This window comes from Cylas formicarius, unplaced genomic scaffold, assembly GCF_029955315.1.
Source record: "Cylas formicarius isolate icCylForm1 unplaced genomic scaffold, icCylForm1.1 PGA_scaffold_2__14_contigs__length_35257938, whole genome shotgun sequence".
Classification (NCBI taxonomy): Eukaryota; Metazoa; Arthropoda; class Insecta; order Coleoptera; family Brentidae; genus Cylas; species Cylas formicarius.
The window spans coordinates 18,903,538-18,927,585 of NW_026844319.1; the positions used below are offsets into that span (position 1 = coordinate 18,903,538).

At 36.7% G+C, this 24,048-nt stretch overlaps 3 protein-coding genes across 11 annotated transcripts in view; 2 read left to right on the forward strand and 1 right to left on the reverse strand.

Annotated features, from left to right (window-relative positions):
- The window catches only part of LOC132697706 (phosphatidylcholine:ceramide cholinephosphotransferase 2-like), a 61,889-nt gene extending 50,511 nt beyond the window's left edge, over window positions 1-11,378 (forward strand). For all 9 annotated transcript variants that reach the window (XM_060663278.1, XM_060663281.1, XM_060663282.1 and 6 more), the window contains 4 exons: window positions 1,783-2,001; window positions 5,917-6,402; window positions 9,169-9,353; window positions 9,415-11,378. In XM_060663278.1, the coding sequence (XP_060519261.1) occupies window positions 1,783-2,001; window positions 5,917-6,402; window positions 9,169-9,353; window positions 9,415-9,564 (1,040 nt within the window). In that variant the 3' untranslated portion in view covers window positions 9,565-11,378. The remainder of the gene's footprint in view (window positions 1-1,782; window positions 2,002-5,916; window positions 6,403-9,168; window positions 9,354-9,414) is intronic.
- Window positions 11,379-16,229: 4,851 nt separating this feature from the next.
- LOC132698323 (cytoplasmic dynein 2 intermediate chain 2-like) lies at window positions 16,230-19,830 on the forward strand. The gene is made up of 9 exons (XM_060664316.1): window positions 16,230-16,466; window positions 16,523-16,829; window positions 17,363-17,484; window positions 17,549-17,661; window positions 18,137-18,335; window positions 18,390-18,577; window positions 18,776-18,930; window positions 19,317-19,519; window positions 19,579-19,830. Exons 1-9 carry the CDS (start codon window positions 16,357-16,359, stop codon window positions 19,649-19,651), a joined length of 1,470 nt encoding a protein of 489 aa, XP_060520299.1. The 5' UTR covers window positions 16,230-16,356; the 3' UTR covers window positions 19,652-19,830.
- A 136-nt stretch (window positions 19,831-19,966) lies between these two features.
- LOC132698322 (DNA polymerase eta) lies at window positions 19,967-23,705 on the reverse strand. The gene is made up of 4 exons (XM_060664315.1): window positions 23,424-23,705; window positions 23,232-23,366; window positions 21,570-22,124; window positions 19,967-21,232 (listed from the first exon to the last, which is right to left on the reverse strand). Exons 1-4 carry the CDS (start codon window positions 23,555-23,557, stop codon window positions 20,026-20,028), a joined length of 2,031 nt encoding a protein of 676 aa, XP_060520298.1. The 5' UTR covers window positions 23,558-23,705; the 3' UTR covers window positions 19,967-20,025.
- Window positions 23,706-24,048: the final 343 nt, after the last annotated feature.

Consider the following 24,048-nt stretch of genomic DNA (forward strand, 5'->3'; position numbering starts at 1 on the left):
GAAATTGCTGACGTTTTACCAATCATCCTGTTGGCTTCTTCAGAGCTTGACTGAAACTGGTGCCGACGCATGAGGAATCCAGAAGTTTTGTAAAAAGTATTACAGTAACCTGTGGAAGTTTCTTTGAAAAATCAAACTGACCAATATTACACCTTATAGTTGCCTATACATGTCAGGATTTGTCTGGCACCAACAATATTGCCTATAATGTGTATTATACACACCTAATGTGTGTGTATGTGATATATACTTCCAAATTACCTGTTTTTGAATTCTTGTTTCTTTTTCCTCAATTTGACACAAACAAAAAACGGGTATACACATAAAAACCCAATATAAAACAAAACAATAATAAATTAAATTCATAAAATTTCATTCTGATTCATTCTAAATACACCAAACGTTCTTCAACGTCGTCTATCAACAATCCCAGCTGTTAAAGATAAACACGGAAGCGCACACAAGTAGTAACTCATTATGTTCAAATTAGTGAAATGTTCGTTACAGTAGAGCCTAGAACTAATTTTGAGTTGTATTGAGTATGCGCAATACCAAATTAATATTCCAACAAAGATTTATTTCGGAACGGGTCGGAACTCGAAGAATTTTAGGGTTTTTTGGCTTTAGTTTTATTGCCAGTTGTTGATCGAAACATCGTTGTTTGCTATTTAAATTATTTATAAAAATACTGAAATATCAAATACATGCATTTAGGAATGGTTAAGTCATTTTGCTCTTTAAGATAATGTTGACAATCCGCGCATGCTCAATTCCAAATCCTAAATTAGTTCACAAACGGTTAGCGGTTGTGTGTCAGCCTTATTTTATTAGTTCTCTCTATGGCAACAACACATATTGAGAGTTTTATTTTTGATTGATTTTATTTGTAAACCGCACCTTCAAACTTCAATTAATTCTTAGATGTTATTAGGTCGGGCGACAATTCCACGTCTGATACGCTAACAATATAATTAAGAGGACACATTTACATTATAAACAATTTTGCAGATACACAGTAATAATAATAGTTTGAAATAGAACTTCTGATTGGCCAAAATTTTCACCAAAGTAAAATGTAAGTCTATGAATAAAAACATATAGTACATGACATTATTTCGCGGCTTAAACCTATAAACAATTGTTTTATTATATCGTAAAAAGATTAGACGGCAAAACAATGGCGACATTTTTTTTGTTTATTCCTCGTTTGGTTCCGTCACTTGCCAACAAATAAAAAGTTTTTCATGTACTCCGACGAAACACGCTAGTCCATTATAGTGGTTGGGTATGAATGCGGATAGAAATCATTAGTCTGTCAATTATTTATCGTTGCTACTGGGCGTCATACTTTTAGCGACGATGCTTTATCCGTTTTTACGTAAGTCGATAAGATAAGAAGCGCCACCTAATCTGTCGCAAAATTGTTGCTTCACCAAACCCGATAAATGGATTTCATTATTTCGGCCGAACAATGAATTCCCGAAAAAAAAATTTTGCTGTTATATTTGCCGCCAAAATTTTCCATTTTAAGTCGCAGTCGTGGAATTGTGTAAGGTGTTCATGTCGATCTTGCTCAGTTTTGGACAAGAGAAACAAGTAAAGAACTTTTTTTTTTGAAATTATTCAGGTTTTTATTGATAATGCCAAACTCAAAAATTTAAATGTTGAAAAAATTGGAATTCAAAAATATTTTCTTATCGTTTTTATCGGTAACTTTGATATTGTTTTCCAAAATTGTGATTATAAAATATAATTAGCATATTTTATTTGTATTTGTTTCAGGTGATTTGTACCAAAGACAACCTTTACTGCCCAATCCGTCAAACGGCGACCATTGGAATCACCACAGCACCCGCAACTCGTGCGGCGGGGAGTACTACGCCGACGAGGACGAGGATGACATCATGGAAAAAGGCACGCAGAATGGCGATATTAAGATTGATATTCCTGTGTCCAGGGAGGAACCCCGGTTTCCCCAGGAACGATGCAAAACTCTCTTAGGTAAGAAAAAATCGGAAATTATTAAAATATGTCCTTTATAATTTTCTATTCTCATGTTATGCTGTTTAGTGATGAAAAGACAGTCCAGCCTCCCTTTGCCTATTATTACTTTTCTTTCTTGCTTGTTTACACATTGTGTTATTGAAGTGATATACATGGTGTGTTCAAAAAGTAAGGTGACTTTTGTAATTGGGCGGGCTACGTACATTCGATCTTCGATATTTTTTTTTGTTATGTTGGTACACATGCCCTAACATCTGTTCACAGTTTCAGCCAGTTTGTACGTTTACATTTTTTTGTAAGACAGAAGAAGCGTTAGACGTGTCTTGTGCGGTCGGCGATTTTCTGCTGTCAAAAAAAGTGGAACCTAGAATTTGCATAACATTTTGTGTAAAAAATTGAATACGGGGCTGCAAAACCCTTGAAAAGTTGACAACGGCATACTTTGAGCAAAAAAAAAAGTTAATAAGTGGTACAAGCTGTCCAAGATGGCCGAGAAGACGTCGATGACGAACCTCGCTCTGGACGCCTCAGAAGTGAAATAAATGGTGTTGAAAAGTCGTCGAATCACTATTACAGAAGCGGCTGAAGACCGCGGCAATTTTGGCCATGAAACGTGTAGCAGCAAAATTTGTTCCGAAACCGCTTAATTTTAAACTAAAGGACCGTCGAAGGAGCTCAAAAAGGTCATAACTGGTAAGGAATCATGGTTATATGGTTATAACGTCTAAATCAAAGCCCAGTCGTCCCAATGGAAGAACCTAGAGTCGCCAAGATCGAAAAAAGCACGTCAAGTTCGATCAAATGTTTTCTATGATTATCGTTGCGTAGTACATCAAGAGTTCTTACCATAAGGCCGCACGGGGTCAATAAAGAGTATTACCTTGAAGTTATGCGCCGTTTGCGAGAAGCAATAGGAAGAAAGCGTCCGGAAAACAATTCATGGATTTTGCATCACGATAATACACCTGCTCACTCATCGTTGCTTGTGTCTAACTTTTTGACCAAAAACAAAACCACAATCATGCCTCAGCCAACACATTCACCAGATATGGACCCCTGTGACTTTTTCCTGTTAACAAAAAACTCAAGAAACCCATGAAAGGAATTAGGTTTGGAACGATTGAGGAGAGAAAGAAAAAAGGCCATAGCAGAAAGTGCTTAATTACTGCTTCGATAAAACGTTGTCACAAGTGTATCACTTTGAAGGGGACAACGTTAATTTTGATGATTGAATGACTTTTGATTAAACTTAAAAGTCACCTTACTTCTTGAACACACCTCGGGACAAATGGCAAAAATACTTCAAAAATTTCGTATGAAATGCTTGTCTTGCCATGGCCATGTGATATAATGAAAGAGGTAAGCCAGGAAATAAGGTTTGCCGTTTTTAATAAGCCCAAAAATTAAAAACAAACTGTTTCAGAAAACCTATTATTTTGTCTACTAACACTTCAAAGATTTCCCGATTGATTTTTAACCCGAGCATTGCTAAGTTTATAATTTAAAACCCCAAAAAATATTTTTTCCAGTACATGAAAAAAAAAAAGTGATTAATTCTGTATATCACTATTTATTTGTTACAAGTGTAGAATAAAAAATTGCCAATAACTTATTTTATATTTTAATACATTTGAAAGCTATATCGGGTGACTTGTATAATATGCAGCTATGAAACCAGCATATCTTGTTTATCGTCAATCTAATAACCATATAAGATTTTTGCTCCTTGTTACTAATTAATTTGTAATCTACGCAGTTCGTAAACAAAACATAACTCGAGTCATAACAACAGTACCAGATAAATAGCCTAAATAGGCTTTGCAGCGTATTTATCGAGACATGTAAGGTTATTAAAAAAATAGCATTTTTTATCCGATTTCGACCCAATAAAATATCGATTCGGCATCAAGATGGGGTCCAAATTCACTAATTAGATGATGTGACGTCATTATCATAACACTTTGTATAAATAAGTAAACTGGTCTATAATAATCGTGCGAAATAAAACGGTCAATCAAGTGCTTTAAGCTTATGTGATATTTGACTTTTTCTTTTCATTCTTTTGATATTTCACAATTTCACAATAAAACATTGAAAACTTAATTTGCGAATCAATAACTAAGCCTGAACTTTTAGTGGTTTCCGTCAACTGGAATAATACTTACTTACATGCATATCTTACCAAAAAATCTAGCTATTTTTTTGTTTTAAACTATTGTATTATTTAAAAAATAGGTGTTTATAACTCCATAAATTAAGACAAATTTATCAAAATTATGTTGAATAATTTCAGATATTAAACTAACTAGACTTGGGTGGATAGTTTTGGTTTTTTACCGTAGTTGAACTTCCCTTTAATTGGCGATTTTACAATTGTTGCCTTGTTTTCATATTAGTTTCTTGTTTGCGTGTTAAGGTTTATGTTGATATTATTTTAAAAAATGGCTCGATTGATACCGTTTCGCGATTTATCGTCTTTATGGATTCATTAAAGGAAAAACTTATTGCTTTCAAAAACAAACACAATATTAGCTTTGAATATAAAACAAATATTCTTTAAATACACCTAGTACACTTTAGGAGAACTGCTGCAAAATACTTGCAAGTTCCAGACAAAACAGTTTTGCAACTACGACCGATGCGGTTTATTCTATAATATTTGATTTTCTTTAATTATTTAGGGAGTACTTTTACGAGAGTCGCTTGAAGGTTCCAACCTCACACTGAAGATGGCGGCACTAGTTAATAAAAGCTAGTGATCGTAAATGCATGGTTTTTAGTTGAGAGCCGTTTGAGTGAGTCGATGTGAGTATTTTCGTGAAAATGGAGAAAATTTAGTATAGAGCAGTTATAAAATATTTGTTTTTGAAAGGTAATACGCGTACGCAAATTAAAGTTTAGTTGGACTCTGTATATGGGAATTCTGCACCGTCATTTACCAAAGCGAAATGTAAAGGTGGCCGTAAGAGCTTAGGAGAAGATGAACGTTGGGAAAAACGGAAAAAAGTGTTCGAATGAACGTTTCCAACGCTCTGGTAGCGCAGTTTAGGTGCAATAAATCCCGAGTTTTTGCGCCGATTAACTATTGTAGATGAAACTTGGGTATACCAATATACGAATCAAAAATACAGTCATAACAGTCGACCATGAATGGTGAACCGACTCCGAAAAAAGTAAAAACTGTTTTTTCGGCTGGGAAAGTGATAGCGACTGTTTTTTGGGATAGCCATCTTAATCGATTACTATCAAAAAAGTAAAACCATTACAGAAGCATACTACGCGTCATTACTTGACTATATGAGGACAAAAATTGCGGAAAAACGGCCACATTTGCAAAAAAAACTTCACCAAGACAACGCGCCTCAAACCTCAGCGGTTGCCATGGCGAAAATCCACGACTTACGCTTTGAACTGCTTGACCATCCGCCTTACTCACCAGATCTAACCCCAAACGACTTCTTTTTGTTCCCTTATCTGAAAACTGCACTCGAAGGACAAAGATTTTCGCAGGGAGAAGAAAAAAGAAAAAATGTCTTGTCTCAGTGTTAGTTCGGAAACTTTTCAAGCGACCCTCTAAGTTTACTCCTTTGCAGAGTCAATAATAATGCATCGCGTTCTATGAGACTACATACATACACACAAAAATTGTCCAAAAATAATGCTTTGTCGGCCTCTTATGCACGAAGAAAAGGCGGACCAAAGGTTTAAAACTAACAGGGAAATATTATTAAATACTTCCGTCAGCAGCGGCACTATCGGAAAATAAATTCGCAAATTGGTCGAGAAGTATATCGGCATACCATAAGTCTTTAAACTGTCAAATAAGCACCCTAAACACGGACTAGTCCGCCACACCCCGCAGATTTTTATTAAAATCAAACAATATTCTCATATGGCGGTTTTCGCTTGCAGCCGGCGTGATCATGTGTTTCAACTTCATCTTGACCCTAACCTCACTGAGCCTGGTCCACGACCGCGTGCCCGACCGCGAGGTCTACGGTCCCCTGCCGGACGTCTTTCTGGACAACGTCCCCGCCTACGATTGGGCCCTCGACGTCTCCGAATACATCATCATTTTCTGCGTTAACTCGTGCATGATCGCGATGATCTTCCACAAGCATCGGTTCATAGTGTTTCGACGCATATTCCTCATCATGTCGCTGCTGTACATGTACCGCGCGATAACGATGTACGTCACGGTGTTGTCGTTGTCGAGCAAGACGTATCCGTGCTCGCCGAAATCGAACGAGACGTCGCCGCTGATGATCGCGAAGCGGGTGCTTCATCTGATGAGCGGTTTCGGATTGTCGGTCAACGGCAAGCACACATTTTGCGGTGACTTTATTTACAGCGGACACACAGTGATATTGGTGTTCAGCTATCTGATTATATCGGAATGTAAGTAAACGTGGTAGGGATGGTTGATTCGAACGCGACGCCATTGGGGTGCTCAGCAAATTGAAAAATTAGCTTTGCCAGGTTTACCAGACTTTCGGCAAGCGCGCTTATCGATAAGTAAAATTCTAAATGACACCGCAAAACCACAAGTGAGGACAAGACCAAAAAATTGAAAATTTTAGGAAATATTTGAGTACGTCACTGCATTTGAAAAAAAAAGTGCACTGATAATAGCTTTGTCCGAATCAGAAATTTTCATTAATAAAAAAACATCATTAGCTCACTTTTTTGAATCCAGCCACGCTCAGATTTTTGGATGATTCTAACGACGAAGGTTGGTAGTACCGTTTTTACCTATAAAAATTTCTCAAACATTTTGTCCTATCGAGTTAAGAAATAGGTTTTAATCCCCGATATTTAATCTCCCACACCATTTGGACCCAATCCGATGTTCAGATTTTTCAGGTTGCTGTGAACCCTCGTTCCCCGGTATAAAAATCTCGTAACTTGTAGTTCCAGATTCTCTAGTAAACCATATTTTCAGAAAAGAAAAACAGCAAAATTTGCGCCGCCTGTAAGTTGGCATATTAGATTTTATTGTTGTTTGGAAAACGCTTATTCTGGACATAATTTAATCTGGGAAAAGATTTTAATTGGATCGACATTACAAGAAAACAACTTTCATAGGTGCATAGACTAAACAAGCCTAGACTTCCACTCTAATGCAAAAAAAATTTCCGCGCTATTTTGGATGGAAATTCAGATGTCCCTGCCACGCTGCCAAATTAACTGTAGAATATTCTTTTAAATTTAAAGAGCACGATTCAAATTATCCATAGTTTTACACGAAAATAGTAAGTGCTTTCTCCGTAATGACACGAAACCCGAATTGCCGTACCTATGTAATAAAATAGAAAAACCAATTTTAATATCTGGCGACAACCGAAAAGAAGCAAGGGTATCTGTTCATAGATATAAGAAAGTGACCAATTGCTTTTGAATAGGATTATCCAACGGTGATCATTAACATACAATGCAACAAGGTTATTACCTAAAATTTGGGAATTTAAATTCAAAAGTGTGGTCCGTAATAGAAAATAATTTTATACCTACCTGTGTTTAATATTCTTTGGTTTGTATACTACTTAGTTTAAGTTTATTAGTAATCATTCTTATTTCGTGTGTAATACAGTGTGTGTTGAATCGTGTGCGAATTATGCAAAATATGTGCGAGTCCAGTGTATCTCGGGAGAAAACACTATTCTGTTGAGACTAAGAAAGTTATAAACAATGTTTATTTGACTCCCATTGAACTTGGTGCCAGCAAGCAAGCAATCTTTAGAAGAAACGGCCACATTGACGAAAATTCCAACATCAACTGTATGGAAAATTGTAAATAATCCCATTTCAGCGAGGAAAAAAGAAGCGATCCTGACATTTTCTCGAGTGTAGATGAAAGTGATCAACATATGATACGGCGTAAAATTTACCAGTTATACGAGGAACAAAGCGTGCCTATATTAGATATCTTAATTAGGAGGCTTGAAAAAGATGAAACTGGTGTTAAATGTGACAGAACTACCTTATGGAAGTGCATTCAACACATGGGTTTTAGATTTAAAAAAAAATGACAAAAGGCAAGTTTTAATGGAATCTTTTAGAATTCGGAAATGGCGACTGGAATATCTAGAAAAAAATAGGATTTACAGAGAACAACAAAGGCCAATTATTTACTTGGGTGAAAGCTGGTTCGACACTTATGATACCCCGGAAAAGGGTTGGGTTGACTCAACTGATAAGTGTTAAACAAATGCGCCATCAAAAAGAGGTAAAAGAATAACTATTTTGTATGGTTCTGAAGATTCCAAAAGGACTTTCTCTGTCTGCGAAAAATATTAAAGATTATTCTTTGGATTACCATGAAGATACCACCGCTGATTTATTTGAATGTTGGTTTAAAAACAAACTAGTTCCAAACATTCCTCCTAATAGCGTCATTGTAACCCGTCATTAACCCCTTCCTCACGTGACACAAAAGCAACAATCCAAAATACTACATGTATAATAACGTGATTTATTTTCACGAAGATTATACCAAAAATCAATTAGTTGAGGTTCTACAAAGCTTGAACCTACAAATTGATAATTATAAAAAAAATCTAGGGCATACAGTTTTAATTTAATTAATTAGGGTTACCATTTAATCACATTGAACAACTGAAATCTGCCATTCGTCGTTACAATGTTTTTCCCCGTGTTGACTCCAATGTCCTCAAACTTATAAAAACCGAAGTTTTTAACAACCCTCCACATAGTTGGGCAAATTCTGTTAAACATACATACAGAACAATCTTATATCCATATTGCAAATAATATAGAACAAATAATAATTAAAACAGGCGATGATAGCTATAGTGATACTGATAAATTATGTAAATAATTTTAAGTAATTTAAGTAGGTAATAAAAATAATTTGTAATTTAATTTAAGATTTAAACATAAATACATAAATAAATGAATATTGTTCAGTATATTTCCTAATAAAACCCCAAATAATTAAATTCTAAGCAAAGTACTGACCTGTTCGGCCATATTTCATTCTTACAGCTTGCCCGGGTCTTTCCTTAATTCGTATCAGTTAGTCACTTTCTTATATCTATGAACAGACTTTATCGAACTCGTAGCTTAACGGCTTCTGTAGTCTGGGCCTGTTCTGTCTATGAGAGCAAAAAAAAAATTTGCACCAGAAATTATCCGGTTTTCCAGACACACCGAAAAAAATATTTCTTCTACGAATGGTCCACTGGCTGTACTGGATCCTGGGAGTGATCGGGGTGATAATGTTACAATTGTCGCACGGCCACTACACAGTGGACGTCATAATAGCCTATTACATAACCACCAGAATATTCTGGACTTATCATACCCTGGCCAACAACTCTAACCTCAAAGTGAGTATCGCATCCCCATATGACGGATTTGGGTCTGACACATTTTTCATGTTCGTTACAGCAATTTTCCTCGAATAATTTGTTGAGCCGTTCGTGGTGGTTCGCACTGTTCCTTTACTTCGAAAGTAACGTCGGGGGGCCCATACCCAGGCAATTCGACTGGCCGCTTCCGTGGCCAAGAAGATGGCATTCGAAAAGCCGAGCCACTTAGTGCTAATCTTTTACCACCGCGTAACAAAGACTTGATTAAATTTTTTAATATATGTGATATAAAAATAAATGTTAGCGCCTTAAACCGATTAAACTGAAAATAAGTCGTGCTCTTTACGCGTATTTAACTTGTAATACATTTTACATATATATTATATAGGGAACGAGAGGTTAATACTGCGTTGCTTGTTATTTTTTTATCTTGGAATTTTCCGAATTTCGAGAAGTTTTTTATACTGATATAATATTTTTACTACCCAAAATAGAGAGACGAACGTGTAGTTTGGCGTTTAAGTTTTCTACGTGTAGACGTCTTTTGTAGTAGAATGAAAACAAATCTTCGAAAAAAAAAACATGCGAAACTTTTTCCGTAAAAATAAAAAAAAAACGCATTAGGGAAGGAATTTCATTGTTACGCACATGTGGGCAGAGCCTTCAAATGGAACTGTCAAAAGAAGAACAATTTAAAGGTGATGTATAACTAATGAAATGGCGCGATCTATCATGTGTTCATTCGCTGTCAAAATTTGTGTCGACTCACTCACATTCAACATATTTACTAGTCATCTAGCTATTAGATAATATAGGGGCCATACAACTGATGCACCTCAGGTACATCTTCCCATTGTCTTACAAAAGGGAACGAACTTGCCGCGCATGCGCCAAAATTTCACACATTAACCTGCACTCTGCGCCATTTTCTTTCTAAACAACGATGGCCACACACTTAACTCGTTTTCTTCCGGCAACTTTATTGTGATCTGAGAATACTGAAAACGGCCATGCTGTTTGTTGAACGCGGCAAGCTCCTTTCTCAACATTTTTTGCTGTTGGCTTCAAGAGTGCCGGAATATATCTAGTATCTATATGTTAATCCCATTGCCCAATGCTCGAGGATCAAAGACTTTATGTTGTAGCACATGTTTTTTTTTTATTAATAAATATCTTAAACCTTAGTTAGACTCAAACTTTGGTATCAAATTATGTTTTGAATCACTTGAAAGTGGTACTGGTGAGTTTAGTGTCGCATAGTACCACAAATGAGGGAGTCGACCTCAATTCGCGGAGACATTGCTTGCGATCCTGCCTCGAAACCGTGTTATTTATATATTTTGGAATCTCTTCTAAGTTTTTCTTGGCACTACGAAAATAAATAATAAAAACAATATTTTTCTACGTCATGTAGGCGCAAAATATTTCGCTCTTTGTACTAAAAGTTTTTGTAATAACTGTGTATATCCTTAGACGTAAGTAGATGTAAAATGGCTTGCCTATATTTATTTTTCTCTTGTAAATATTTAACTAATCCTCAATATATTTGTGAACGTCATTTCTTCGGGAACAAGTTGTTTTTCGTATAGCGATTAAGGATAAATAATCGGCTCTGGACGGTGAATTTTTTTACATATTCGTGTTATCGATCGGTGTTAAATTTTAATTTGTTATTGCATTAAACGGGATGCCAGTCATTGTCTTTTTAAATGTTTGATGAGACTGCAAGAGCACGCGTGCGAACGCCTGAGCAAGTAACATTTCCAATCAATTACTGCAAATGGTGCAGTGAAAGCTCGATTATCCCTGACAATCACGAGTGTGCCATAACCAGACAATCGTAACTTACACGGGCAAATGTAAGCTGGGATAATCAAGGTTGAACTGTTGGCGAGGCATGAACCGCATAAACTGTTAATTTGAAAGGTTGATTATTCCAGAAACGGTAGCAAGAGGGGGAAGTGTGATTATTTGTAGTTATCTATGGTAGATATTTATGAATGTTAATTTCATATTGTTAAAATACAGAAATATTTTTCTTTTGTGTTTTTTTTTAATGTACCTATAAGAAAAATCCATTCCCAATTGGACACTTTCGAAGAACTGCAACAGTATATTTGCACCTTCCCAATTACAACTGGATATTTGGCCTTCTACATTATTTAATTGGCCTTTAATTTAATGGGGAGTGCTTTTAATTTGGTTACTTTAAAGGCACAACGTCCAATATAACCCCTAGAGATTTGTTCTGCTATTTCTTCTGAGTGTTCCAGTTGTAGGTTCCCACTTTCCCTTCTTATAGATATCTCGTCTTTTCAACATTCATAGTTCCCTAATCTTCAAGGGTTTCTTTTAGTTTGCGTGCCATATATTCCAGATCTTTATCCCCTGCTATTACTGCCTGATCGTCTGCAAACTGTAGGCTAAATACTGTTCTATCTGTTAGTAAGTCTTCTTTAACATAAATTTGCTTGTGACATACAGCACCCCTGGCGAAGCCCCTTGGTTGCGCAGAAATCTCTGGACCGTTTATTTCCTGTTTTTATTTTTGAAGTAGAATTATTATAAAGGTTTTTGATAGCATTTATTAGAGTTTGATTAATGAAGGTGCCTTGCAATACTTCCCAAACCTTGCTAGTGGGTGTATTATCATAAGCTTTCGAGAGATCAATGTCATTGCACTGTCAATTATCCGTGCATGATGATGGACTCTGCCCCTATTAGATCTCTTAATATCCTTCCATATAATCTGCTAATTGAACTTATAAATGATATCCCCCTGTAATTTTAAGACTGCGTTTTGTGGCTTTTTTTGTAGATATGTATGCCACTTTCCATTGACAGGGAACTTCCTGATCATTCAGGCACTTGTTAAAGATCTGTGTCAACGCTGCCATTAGATTGGCAAGGCCGCTTTTTTAAAAATTCTGAGTATATTCCCTCTGGACCACATGACGTTCCATGTTTCAGTTTGGTAACCGCTGTTCTTACTGTTTTTTCTTCTATTTGTACTTGTTCTTCTTCAATGTTAACTGGCATCTCCACCTAAATCTATTGTCTTCTTGTTTCTGTTAATAGGTCTTTGTAGTTGTGTATCCACTGTTATTCTGCTATATTCTGAAAAGATACTTTTTTAGTGTCTTATGATCTGGATCTATTAATGTATCGCCATGCTACTGTACACCTTCTTCCACCAATATATCTGTCTATTTCCTGGCATTTTGATTTATTTTATTTCGTGTTTCTCCCTTAGCTCTGTTATTATGCTTCTTTGTCTTCTATGGATTTAGTATTTAACCATTTCAGGTACAGTTTCTTTTTCGTGTTTATTAGCTTTTCAATTTCGTCTGAACACCATTGTTTATTGCTTTTTGGCTGTTGTGCTTTGTGTATGCTTCCTATTATGCTGATGTAACTTTCTTCGAAAGACATATTCAAACAGTATTCATCTAGGCGTCTTTAGTATAAGTACTGTGTGCTTTCATTGAGAAGACTGTCCAACTTAAATTTCGGGTAATTTGTGAGACCATCTCCGCCTTCATAATGATTATTTTGATTTTTTAAGGTCGTACTCCATCAGATATGACAAAGAAATAAGAACCAGGGTGATCCAGGCACTAAAAGCAATTCAATGTCTGAACAGAATCCTCTGGAGTAAAAATATATCGAAGCGTAGGAAATACAATTTATATAACACTAATTAAAAGTAACTTAATGTATGGTTTAGAAACTCGGAGAATAACAGAAAAACATAAGAGAATATCAAGAACAAGTGGGACTTCAAGACACAATCATAACTGACATCGAAAGAAAACAACTGATCTAGTACGGCCATGTACAGCGTATGAACGACCACAGATTACCTTAACAAACAATGAATTGGATACCACACCACCGAAAAAAAGAGGACGTCCAAAATGAACATGGCACGAGGGAGTTCGCAAAGCGATGAGCTCGAGAACCTTAGACGAAGGCCAATGGGATGACCGAAGACAATGGAGGCTAGATATCGGACAACGTCGACACACTTTTTAAATCGAAGATACATATATAAAGCCACAATGCAAAAATGACCTTTTAACTTTCTGTCCCTGCAGTAGAGTCAATTGAAAAAAAAATTGTCTTTTACAAAAGACGTCATTCGGCATTACAATTTAAATACGATGAAATGAATTTCATCGTACAATAAAACGATCAAATTTTCAAAGCAACAGGTAGACATTATGATATACTTCTTCACGACCACCTTGCTTACTATCAACAGCGCCATGCACCATTAGCATAAATAACAGATGACGCGAATAAAAGATGACGCGGGATATTGAGGTCAAGTCTGAAGAGATATTAATAATAATAAAATTAATAAAACAAATTTGTGGTGGTGATTTAGTTTTAGTTAACCATTAGAAGGCAATGGACTAATATAATGTTAAATGAATAAGACGAACATTACTAAAACCTGTGCTTTTATAACATATATTAACACCAGAGTGGTTATTGTGGGTGACTTCAATATAAATGTGAATGTTTCATCTAACGCTGTCTCCGAATTTTTAAGTATTATAAATAGTTTTGGATTGAGGTTGACTATTTCCGATAACACTAGAATTGCGCGCTCTTCTGCTACTTGCATTGATAATATAATAACAAACTTGAATGAAGACATTTATGAGGTGGGAGTTCTTGACCCTGGCATGTCAGACCACAGAGGCCAGTTTATTAAACTTAGCATAGGTAGGGCGGATAGTCAGAACTAAAAAAATTAGAACTATTGCCAAATCAGGTATTGTGAATATTAGGAAGTCCTTGGAGGCTGTGGATTGGAATATTTGCCTTGATTCCAACGATGTCAACTTTATGTTTTCATTTATATTGCACAAAGTTCAAGACTTGATCAAACAAAATTGTTCTGTTAACAACATTCCTCATAAAAAATCACCGGTCAACTGGTTTGATAAAGATCTAGTAGCTCTTAGAAACAGAGTGTCAGCTGTTAAAACTCTCAGTAAAGTCTCACAGAACCCTCTTTTTACAGAAGTGTATAAATCTCTAAATAAGGAATATAAACAAAAAATTCAACAAACCAAAAAAGCTGCTTTTGATGGCTTCATCGAAAAATCAACCAATAAAAACAAAGATGTCTGGAAAATCGTTAACTATGAAAGAAATTGTCTTTGGAGATGTGATAAAGAATCTGATTTATCAGCAAACGATCTTAACAGTTTTTTTATTTCTGTCTCGAGTAATATTATAAAGATCTTAACGGTGAATCACAATGTACAGAGTGCATGTGTTGAAGGGATTCTACTGGAGGAAACTACTTTTTTTGTGCATCCGATAACTTGTACGTACCGAGCCGTACTAAGATTAAAAAAATCTTATTCTAGCGATGCTTATGATATCAATAGTGAAGGGACTGGTTGAGTATATTACACTGCCATTAACCATTTTATTTAATAAATGTATTGACACAGGTGTATTTCCGTCGCTGTTTAAGATTTCGAGAGTAGTTCCAATCCATAAGGCAGGTGATATAAATGATGCTAACAAGTACAGGCCGATTTCAATCGTGCATTTGTTCGGAAAAGTTTTTGAGATCTTACTAAAAGATCAGCTAACTTCTTATATTAATAAGATCGAATGTCTTTGTGCTGGTCAGTTTGGATTTAGGGGAAGGTGTTCGACGATCCAAGCAGTGTCTAAAGTTGTGAGTGGGATAGTTGAGGGCCTCGAGGGGGGTGAATTAGTTGGTTTGACCTTGAGTGATCTCTCCAGGGCCTTCGACTGTGTTTCTCACCAGCTTCTTATTAAAAAGCTATACAGATATGGTATACGAGGTCTGCCCTTAGATCTTATAGCGTCCTACTTGCAGGGCCGACAGCAGTTTGTAGAATACCAGGATGACCGTTCATCACTTGAATCAGTAGTAAGCGGGGTGCGCCAGGCCGTCCTGGGCCCGCTACTATTTACAATCTACATAAATGACCTTTATCATTTCTTGGCCCCCAATCAGTGCGTGATGTTTGCCGACGATACATCCTTCACTACATCTGCTAAGAGTATCGAGGAGTTGTCCGTTAGGGTTGGCATGTTGGAGGACAGGGCTAATGCCTGGTTCGAAAATAATTATCTTAAATTAAATTTAGACAAGCCCCAGAGTATTGTGTTTTCCTCCAATTGCTTGGTAAATAGTGGACAGTCCGTCAAGTTGCTTGGCATTAGGATCGATATTAGTCTGAATTGGAAACAACATATCTCAGACCTGAAAAATAGATTGTCCAGCAACATATTCGTTCTTCGACGACTGAGAGGCCTGATAGGAACAAGGACTCTGCTTATGGTCCATTTTTCTTTGTTGCATTCACACTTATGCTATGGCACGGTACTGTGGGGTGATTCCTCAGCTGCTGTGGAGATTTTTAGAATGCAGAAAAGGGCCATGCGAGTCGTTGCTAATATAGGATATAGGGACCATTGTCAACCTTATTTTAAAAAATTCAAAGTGATGCCCCTTCCTTGCATCTATATCTACTACCAGTTATTAGAGATACAGAGAACGAAAGGAAACTTGCCATGCCTATTCAAATCGTTCGGGGGATCTCTCTAGGTTTAGACTGAGGAGGTCTGAGAACAACTCATTGAACCTGAAATTGTATAATGTTTTGCCAGGTACCGTGAAAAAGATGAGCAATAGAAAATTTAAACATACTATTAAAGAATTCCTACGTCATTGTTTTTACTCTCTGCGAGCATACATTGACACTGTCACTGGTCGATACCGATAGTTTTATAGCGCATCGATTGCGCTATAAAATTGTATAGTACTGTCTAATTTTGTTTGTATTAGATGTGTGTTTTTATGTTATTTATTAATTTGATTTTATTGCACTTGAATATCACTTCTGACTTGCTACAATTGTACGTCCCTTTTGTACGAAACGTAGTCAATAAATGAATCTATCTATCTATAGGAAAACTTAAATTAACGCTCTGTATACGAAGTGTTAGTGTTTTCGTTACCATGGAAACATACAAATCGGCTGACGGCTATTACAATATAAAGCAAACCGAGATGTTTGGCTTCAAACATAACGAGTGCGTGGGATTTGAGTCGAGATGGAAAGTAAAAAAGTGTGTCCCTGCAAAAGGAAGAATAGACACTTTATACAATTGCACTGGTTTTTAAGAGTTTCTTCGAGTGCCAGTGCGCAGACCACCAAACAGGAAGGTTCGGAGCAGGGGTGCAACGCAGTCGAGAGAAACAACGTAGAAATACAAAGCGAAGCAAAGGAAACGGTCATAAAAGAGACCGATATGGATAAATTGGCGGGATGGCTCTCCCGTATTTATCCCAGTGTTAGAAAAGAACTCGACTCCGCTAGCAAATCGAGGGCATTCAAAAGATATCCCCCCTTCCAAACCACAAATCGAATAGAGCCTAAATTAGTGCAAGAACTGGAAATTTCTTCCAAAGTGGGAGAAAAGGATAAAAACGTGAGTACTTGCTAACAGAAACAACAAGCGGCTAGCGCTATTCAAAAATTTAGCAGCATATGGAGATGTGCTGTAATTAGTGTCAACAGCAAACAGTGCGTCTGATACTTCGACAATTTGTATCGGATCATTTGGTAAAGCTGCTAAACGCTGATATCAAAACAAACGATTAAGAAAGTTGTGTTATTAACATTACTTACATTTCTCTTCCCTTTGCAAAATGACTTCCCTTTTGCTTAAATCTTCATCGGTAGAGTTTCTATAATGATCGGATATTCTATATATAAAAAAATACACATCACATCACGAACACAACAAATCTTTGGACAAATATCACTTTTCAACGAAACCTAGAAGTATTCCTACCGAGAAAGAATAAATTTAATATTATAGTAACAATGGGTGCAATAATCAGGGAAGTACAGGTGAACAAAATTTGATTCTTTAATACAACAGAAATCAACTGCAAAGACTTTGTTTCCGTTCTATTTGGGCAAATTTTAGTCCTCGCGAAATCGCAAATTTGATTCCAGAAAAATACAATTTCGTGCCTATCTTGGAACCAGACGGGGAACTTAATAGCAACATCCCAAAGTGCCAACCATACGGCTTGGTGCTACCACACGGGTGTGGTTTCGGTTTTTCAGCTTCACAGGTCAGAAAATTTTAATTATAAGATCAGGATGAAATGAAAACTTCGTGAAAACCCGTCTTTTTAGAAATGATAGGTTGGAAGAAACGCCTGTGAGGAAATTCGAGACCGACAGTTGCGCGACTGCCCTAGATTTCCATCCTACCAATTCTGCGATCCTAGCTGCTGGAACTCACATAGGTACGGTCTATTATCTAAATCTTTCCACAGGTAATCTGGGCCTAATAAACCTAGAAACTTTCATTTTACAAAGATACAAAATTTCAAATATACAAATATTTTTAGCAATGACCCATAGACACAAACTAATATCAAAACAATCTCTTAAAATCTCGAAAATATTCCATTGCTCAAAAAAAAAATCGGGCATAATACGAATCTGTTTGGCCAAAGAAATACTACACGACTCGGAAATGCACAAATGCCATTCCGCTCGTAGACAGAGCCAAAAAGTAACAATATGTGCTGGTATTAAAACTTTTAATTTGCATGTTGCCTGCAAAATTTAATATAAGAAACGTAAATGCATTAAAATTTAATTGGTAGAAGAACTACTTGCCTAGTTACCGCAGTAATTCCTTTTAATGTTTATTTTCTATAATTAACCGATAATACGCGTTGGACCAATATTTTAATTTCTTTTTTTTTTTGGCAGGCCAAATATACATGTGGGACATATATAACGAGATGGAGACGCTACTGACCACTTTGGATGGTCACGATGAAGCCATCACTCAAATTTCCTGGGTCAGCGACCTCAACAAATGCATCGTATTGGTCAGTTCGAGTACGGACGGGCTTCTCAAACTATGGAATTTTAATTTGCCTCATTCGAAATTAAACCTGAGGACGCGGTAAATTTGGTTTTTTTAAAAACCGACAACTATATTTCGATAACCCGATTTCAGGTTTAAAATAAAAACGCCTATATTGGGTAAAATTAATCAAACCACCGAAGTTGCCCAAAATTTACTGGGGCGAGATTTGGGCGTCGTGTGTTTCGATTTCTCCACACACGTTCCAGATATATTTGTCGTGGCCATGGAGGGCGGTCTGATAGTACAGTGTTCTCTGTTGGGCGCTACACCCCTTAAAGGTTAGAGAGAGCTTTTTAAAAATATTCACAAAAATTGTCAAAACACTTTAGAACGGAGCGGTAAAGTTTACAATTTTTTTAGTAGCGCCTATAGAAACAGCATTTTGTAGAAAAATTATGGTTTTTATTTAGAGCCGATCCAAATGCAATCTAGATTTAATTTTAGTTGACATTATAAACCATTCTATAAATATTTAGGTAATACTAAAGACGAACCCTTACTCGATCCTGTATACAAGTATTACGAACCACACCAGGGGGAAGTGACTAGGGTCAAATTTTCACCAGACCGCAAGGAGATGTTTCTCACCAACGGCACCGACGGCGAAATCAGAATATATCTACTAGATCAGGTAACCAAAAATAAATATTTTGAATAAATGCCTTTTGGAAAAGTTGTGAACATAATTAAAAATTTAAGTCAACGAACTGATATAGAGATCCTAAATACCGCAAAAATGGTGCCCCTCGGGCGGCTATGGAATTTTCGTACAGAAAGGAATGATCCACAAACTTAGCTCGCTTTTTCCATGGGAATATTTTAACAGGATATTTCCGAAAAAATCCCATGTCCAAAGTTGAAACTGTTGGTTATTGACACGTAGCAAGTTTCGAACTGGCGCATGCGCATATGTGTCTAGTAATATGACTAGATAAGTCAGAAGTGGCAAAGCCAAATATCTAATCACAATAATTTTTTTTTTTGCTAACGACTTAGCGTATACCTCGACTATTTTAGGATGAGCCGGCGCAAATCATCTTCGTTAAGTCTTCTTTGGCCGATGTGGCCTGGATACCCAAGGAAGAAAAATTCTTAGCGGGTTGCGGCTACCAAGTGCCGTTAGAAGTATTCGATATAATCAAAGGGAAAAAGGTTTTCGAAGGCGAAGGTGGCAATGCCGGGGGGAAAATTCTCTCCAGCGTAAGAGTAAACCACAAAAAGTAACTTTAACGACAAAAGTTTAAATCAAACACAAGCAACCGAGGATTTTATTTTTTAGCACCAAACATGTGGCGGTAGGAGGAAATAATGGGCGTCTACAACTATGGAATGTTCAGTGGCAGAACATATGAAGCAACAATAAACCAACTTTTTGCTCTAAGGATATTTGACTCTTCGCAGCCAAAGCCAAAATCCACGGATAAAATAGAAACGCCATTTATATTTCTTCAATAAAAACAATGTAAATAATTTATAACATTATAATATAGCCTCAGATTTACTTTTTATAAAAGTCCTGCGTCGGTTTTTGTTGAGTCGAACTAGCTAACATTTTGCCAATCATCCTGTGGGCTTCTTCAGAGCTTGACTAACTGACTGAAGAAGCGAACAGAATGATTAGCGAAACGTTAGCTAGTTCCACTCAACAAAAACCGACGCAGGAGGAATCCAGAGGGTTTATAAAAAGTATTACAGTAGCCTCTGGAAGTTTCTTTGAAAAATTGACCTAAGATTTCTTTAAAAAGTTTAAAATGCTCTGACCTCCCGTCAAATTTCGTTTACTTTTGGCGGGACCGGGTCCAGAATTCAATTCCAAATGCAACTTCTTCGCCGCATGGTAATCCATATGGTCGGAAAACTCTTTCGACTCGAACCGTTTGTTGCATTCTAGGCACAGCTCGTTCCTGGCGCTGTCTGGAGGCTCCGCACTAGTTTTAAAATACGCCGATAGGGGTCTCGCACCGATTTCCGGGGACTTCTTTCTTTTCTTACCCATCGTCGATTTGCTTTTGACCACGTGGTTCGATAACGTTTTCTCGCTACTTGGCGTTTTGTATATGTGCGCCTCACTCTTAACCATATTCAAGGCGAAATGATAATCCATATGACACTGAAGTTCAGACAGGTCCACTTGTTTTCCACACTCCTCGCAGATCCGGGTCGAAGATGCAGTTTCTGAGGAAGTTTCAAGATCTTCAGAGTCAGTATCTATAACCTTCGATGTATCGAAATCCCGTTTGAGGTTTTCGGAGAAATAATTATGGAAAAATGAGGTCGAGGGAGGTCTCTCGATTTCCGCAACGGGTTCAGTTTCGTTGTGAAATATTTCCGGACTTATCGAGTCCGTCGAACTAGCCGACACATTGGAAGGATTTTCGGAGGGAAAACTTTGATCGAGAATGGATTCCGGATTAACGTCTTCGTAATACACCAAGTTCCGATCTACATCGTCTTCTTCGGTGGAGCAGGACGAGTTTTTATGATCGACGCCAGCGTTCTTAAAGAATGACGTGATTTCCCTGACGTTTTTGGTATCTTCGAAATTAGTCATGTTCAAACCCAAATGAGTCACATGATAGCTGCCGTCCTCTTTGCGACAATTCTTCTTTACAATGTCCACCGCCTTTGCGGCCAACTTTTGCCGATCGTAGGAACCAAAAGGGCAGGACCTCGTGCTCGCCACATTGTTGGATTTGACGATCTGCGAAAAATTAACGCTCAATAATTTAGCTCGGCGATTATTTTCTGAAGAGTCCTTCTGCAGTCTGCCGGATAATTCGTCCGCGAGTTCTCCCAACCAGTGTTCCACGGCGCTTTCCGTGAATAACGCCCCCTTGCCCGGAAAATTTTTGCCGCAACCTATGGACTTTGGAATGAGCCTCACAGTCACCGGTTCCAAATCTATACCGCGAGCGATGTTGTAGAGCCAATGCCTGCCAATTGTTAAAATCCCAACAAACACTTTTTTTATAGATTTTACATTGACAACCGAAACATCTTATCACTTGAAATGATTTGATATTTATTCATGATCAACATTAAATAACCTAATTGAATTCTGTGGACCACTAATGCTTAAGCCATCATAAACAGGAAAAATTGTATAACTTTGTTTTAGAGTCTCTCTAAATCTAAGAAAATTTTTCATTTTAGTTACTTGTACTAAGAAGACATAATAATAATAAAAATTACCGAATCATTAATAAGAGCTTAATGTTTCTGATACTGTTATTTACTCACCGAGAATCAAGAAAAAATTTGCATACATACCCAGTCTTGTTATCAAACAATCCACAGAGCTCTTTCTCTGTAAATCGAACCAACTCGCCCATATTATTGATTCGCAACACTTTTGATAGTGTGGCCCCAAATTTACCGCCCAAACTAGTAATTTTTTTTAGTGGCATATTCTCATACAGCTGGGGTACAGCTCTGTGCGGCAACAAGGTCTGCTTGTTGGGCTTATGCAGTCCGCATACCAATTTGGCTAATATTTTGTTGTGAGCAATGCCAGCTGAACATCTGTAACCCGTTCTTTGGAACACCGCCTCCCTTATTTCCTCAGCAATCATCCCACCCACTGCCAGTTTAAAGAGATCCTCGTCAAATATTCGAGCATGTTTAAGATTGTCCACAAAATCGGCGGTTTCTGAGCCCACAACGAAGGTGTTTTTTAGTTTGTCAACAGTGACTTGGCAATGTTCTTGCACGCGTTTTTCCACCTCTTGGGTAATATCAAGGTAGGCCTCATCGACGGAAGCTCTTTCTAAAAGAGGAGTAAAAGTTTGTAGGACATCTGCTACTCGCTTTCCGGCGTCCCGATATCTATTTGAAAAAAATATAATAGTGTAATTTGTTGTAACAATTCTGTCCCAATATTTTCAAAATTATATTTCGCAGGCACATGTGAATTTATTCATTAATTATTAAAAACCTGGTGCCTAGTTTTGTGTGTTCAAAAACTTTTGATTAATTAAGAGTTGTGCAAAATTTGGTTAATTTTATTTAAAATTATGTTTAAACTTTACTTAATCCTGAAATCATGTTGTCAACTTGTCTCAAGTGCAAAAATGTGTGTTTTTTTTAAAGATATTACAAAAAGTAAAGAAATAAAAAAGTTTCACTGCAAACTGCAAACCTGTTTCGGGAAAGTTTAGATATTACAACATCAGATACTACATGGATAGCCCCCTCCATCATCCCAAAAGTAAAATCACATACTGGAACTTCCAACTTTAAGTGTACCAGAATAGGGTTTCCCTCTGAGAATTAAGAAACATCTATGCCACTAAACAGGAAGTTTTTGAGGCTATATGCAACAAAAGAACCATCCAATTGTATACATGAAGCGCTACCTTACAACAAGTCAAAGAGAGTATTATACAAGAGCTAGAAAAAAGAAAAGCTAAAGGTAAGGTAGATCTACAAATTTGATAAGTAAACAGGGTCTCCAAAATCATCAAAAGTTTGGTGTCTTCTGAGGCTCCAAAAATTAACCAACCACATAAACAACATAAAACAAACCTGCTTAATTGAGATAACATTCTGGTACCCAAATTTAAACTCCACTGTGCTAAAGACTAATGAATGGAAAGTGAGTATTGATATACATAAACCAACAAAACTATTAACAGAAATTTGGTGTAATGAATCAATATTAGGTTACTGTGTGTATTGGAAGGATCGAGCAGATCAAACAGAGGTAGTTCAATCCTGCATTACTGAAAAAAAAACTGTCACAACCTGTGATAAGAATTGTCACTGTGATAACCTAATAACTAATGCAACAGTCTCATCAGTTTACCAGTTATCTATTGCTTTTAATAATCATTATAGTAATAAAATTTATAAGCTATACATTCAACACATTTTAGAGTACAACATCTAATTTGTTATTTTACTGCTTTTTATAAAACAGTGCTAAACATTTACTTTGATGTATCAGCTTTTCCACGCATCTGAGGAACCTTTACAAGTTGGATATCCGGACAAATTTTTTTGGCTTCGTTGCCTCTCATGTGTCTTGTAACTCCCCGATCTCTTGCTGGGTAATTGACTGCTATAATTCTGAAGAATATGATAAATCGAAATCGCTCAAATCGTTATACATTCAATAAGTCTTACCCACCACCTCTCCATTCGTTATACTGCACTACAGCGACCGGTTTACCCTTAAGTCTTGGATTTATTTGCTCTTCCACTTGGCAAAAAAAACAATCCATATCCACAAGAACTACTATTCGGTTCGTGTGAGCCATTTTTAACAGTACCACAAGAAATATATTTGGATTTAACGGTCATAATATAGCAGTCATTTTTTCACATCGAACACCTATTTAAGAACAGATCATTATTTTGTTTATTTTTTGAAACCGGGTCGGTAAACGAAGTGACAGCGACTTGGTAAGATGAACCCGGATCAATCGCCCATGGAAAGCCACTTGGCCAAATAACGTCAGGTCGTGACGTAATAAAGTAGGAATTCACTCGCATTCCAAATAATTTTTTAAGTTGATTTTAATAGCGCCAGATTTTAAAAACTTCTATGCCTTGTTATCTAACAATCTTATATATAAAACGTTAAGAACCCATTCATTGGTACCAACAAATATGTTAATTACTTTTACAGTTCTTACCAGTAAATAAAACAATAGCGATATAGCTAATAGAATCGGAAATCAGAGGTTGTATCAAAATCTCACTTCAGCGCAAACATGTATTAGAAGATAAGATGATAAAAAAACTCTCA

What these genes read in the sequence shown, in the direction of transcription:
- LOC132698323 (XM_060664316.1), top strand. Translation starts at nt 16,357, where the DNA reads ATGGAAACATACAAATCGGCTGACGGCTATTACAATATAAAGCAAACC. An exon ending in GGGCGCTACACCCCTTAAAG is followed by an intron (nt 18,578 to 18,775) that starts GTTAGAGAGAGC and finishes ATAAATATTTAG; the next exon opens with GTAATACTAAAGACGAACCC. An exon ending in GTAAGAGTAAACCACAAAAA is followed by an intron (nt 19,520 to 19,578) that starts GTAACTTTAACG and finishes TTTATTTTTTAG; the next exon opens with CACCAAACATGTGGCGGTAG.
- LOC132698322 (XM_060664315.1), bottom strand. Translation starts at nt 23,557, where the DNA reads ATGGCTCACACGAACCGAATAGTAGTTCTTGTGGATATGGATTGTTTT. An exon ending in GGAAAAGCTGATACATCAAA is followed by an intron (nt 22,125 to 23,231) that starts GTAAATGTTTAG and finishes TTTTTCAAATAG; the next exon opens with ATATCGGGACGCCGGAAAGC. An exon ending in TTGTTTGATAACAAGACTGG is followed by an intron (nt 21,233 to 21,569) that starts GTATGTATGCAA and finishes AACAATTGGCAG; the next exon opens with GCATTGGCTCTACAACATCG.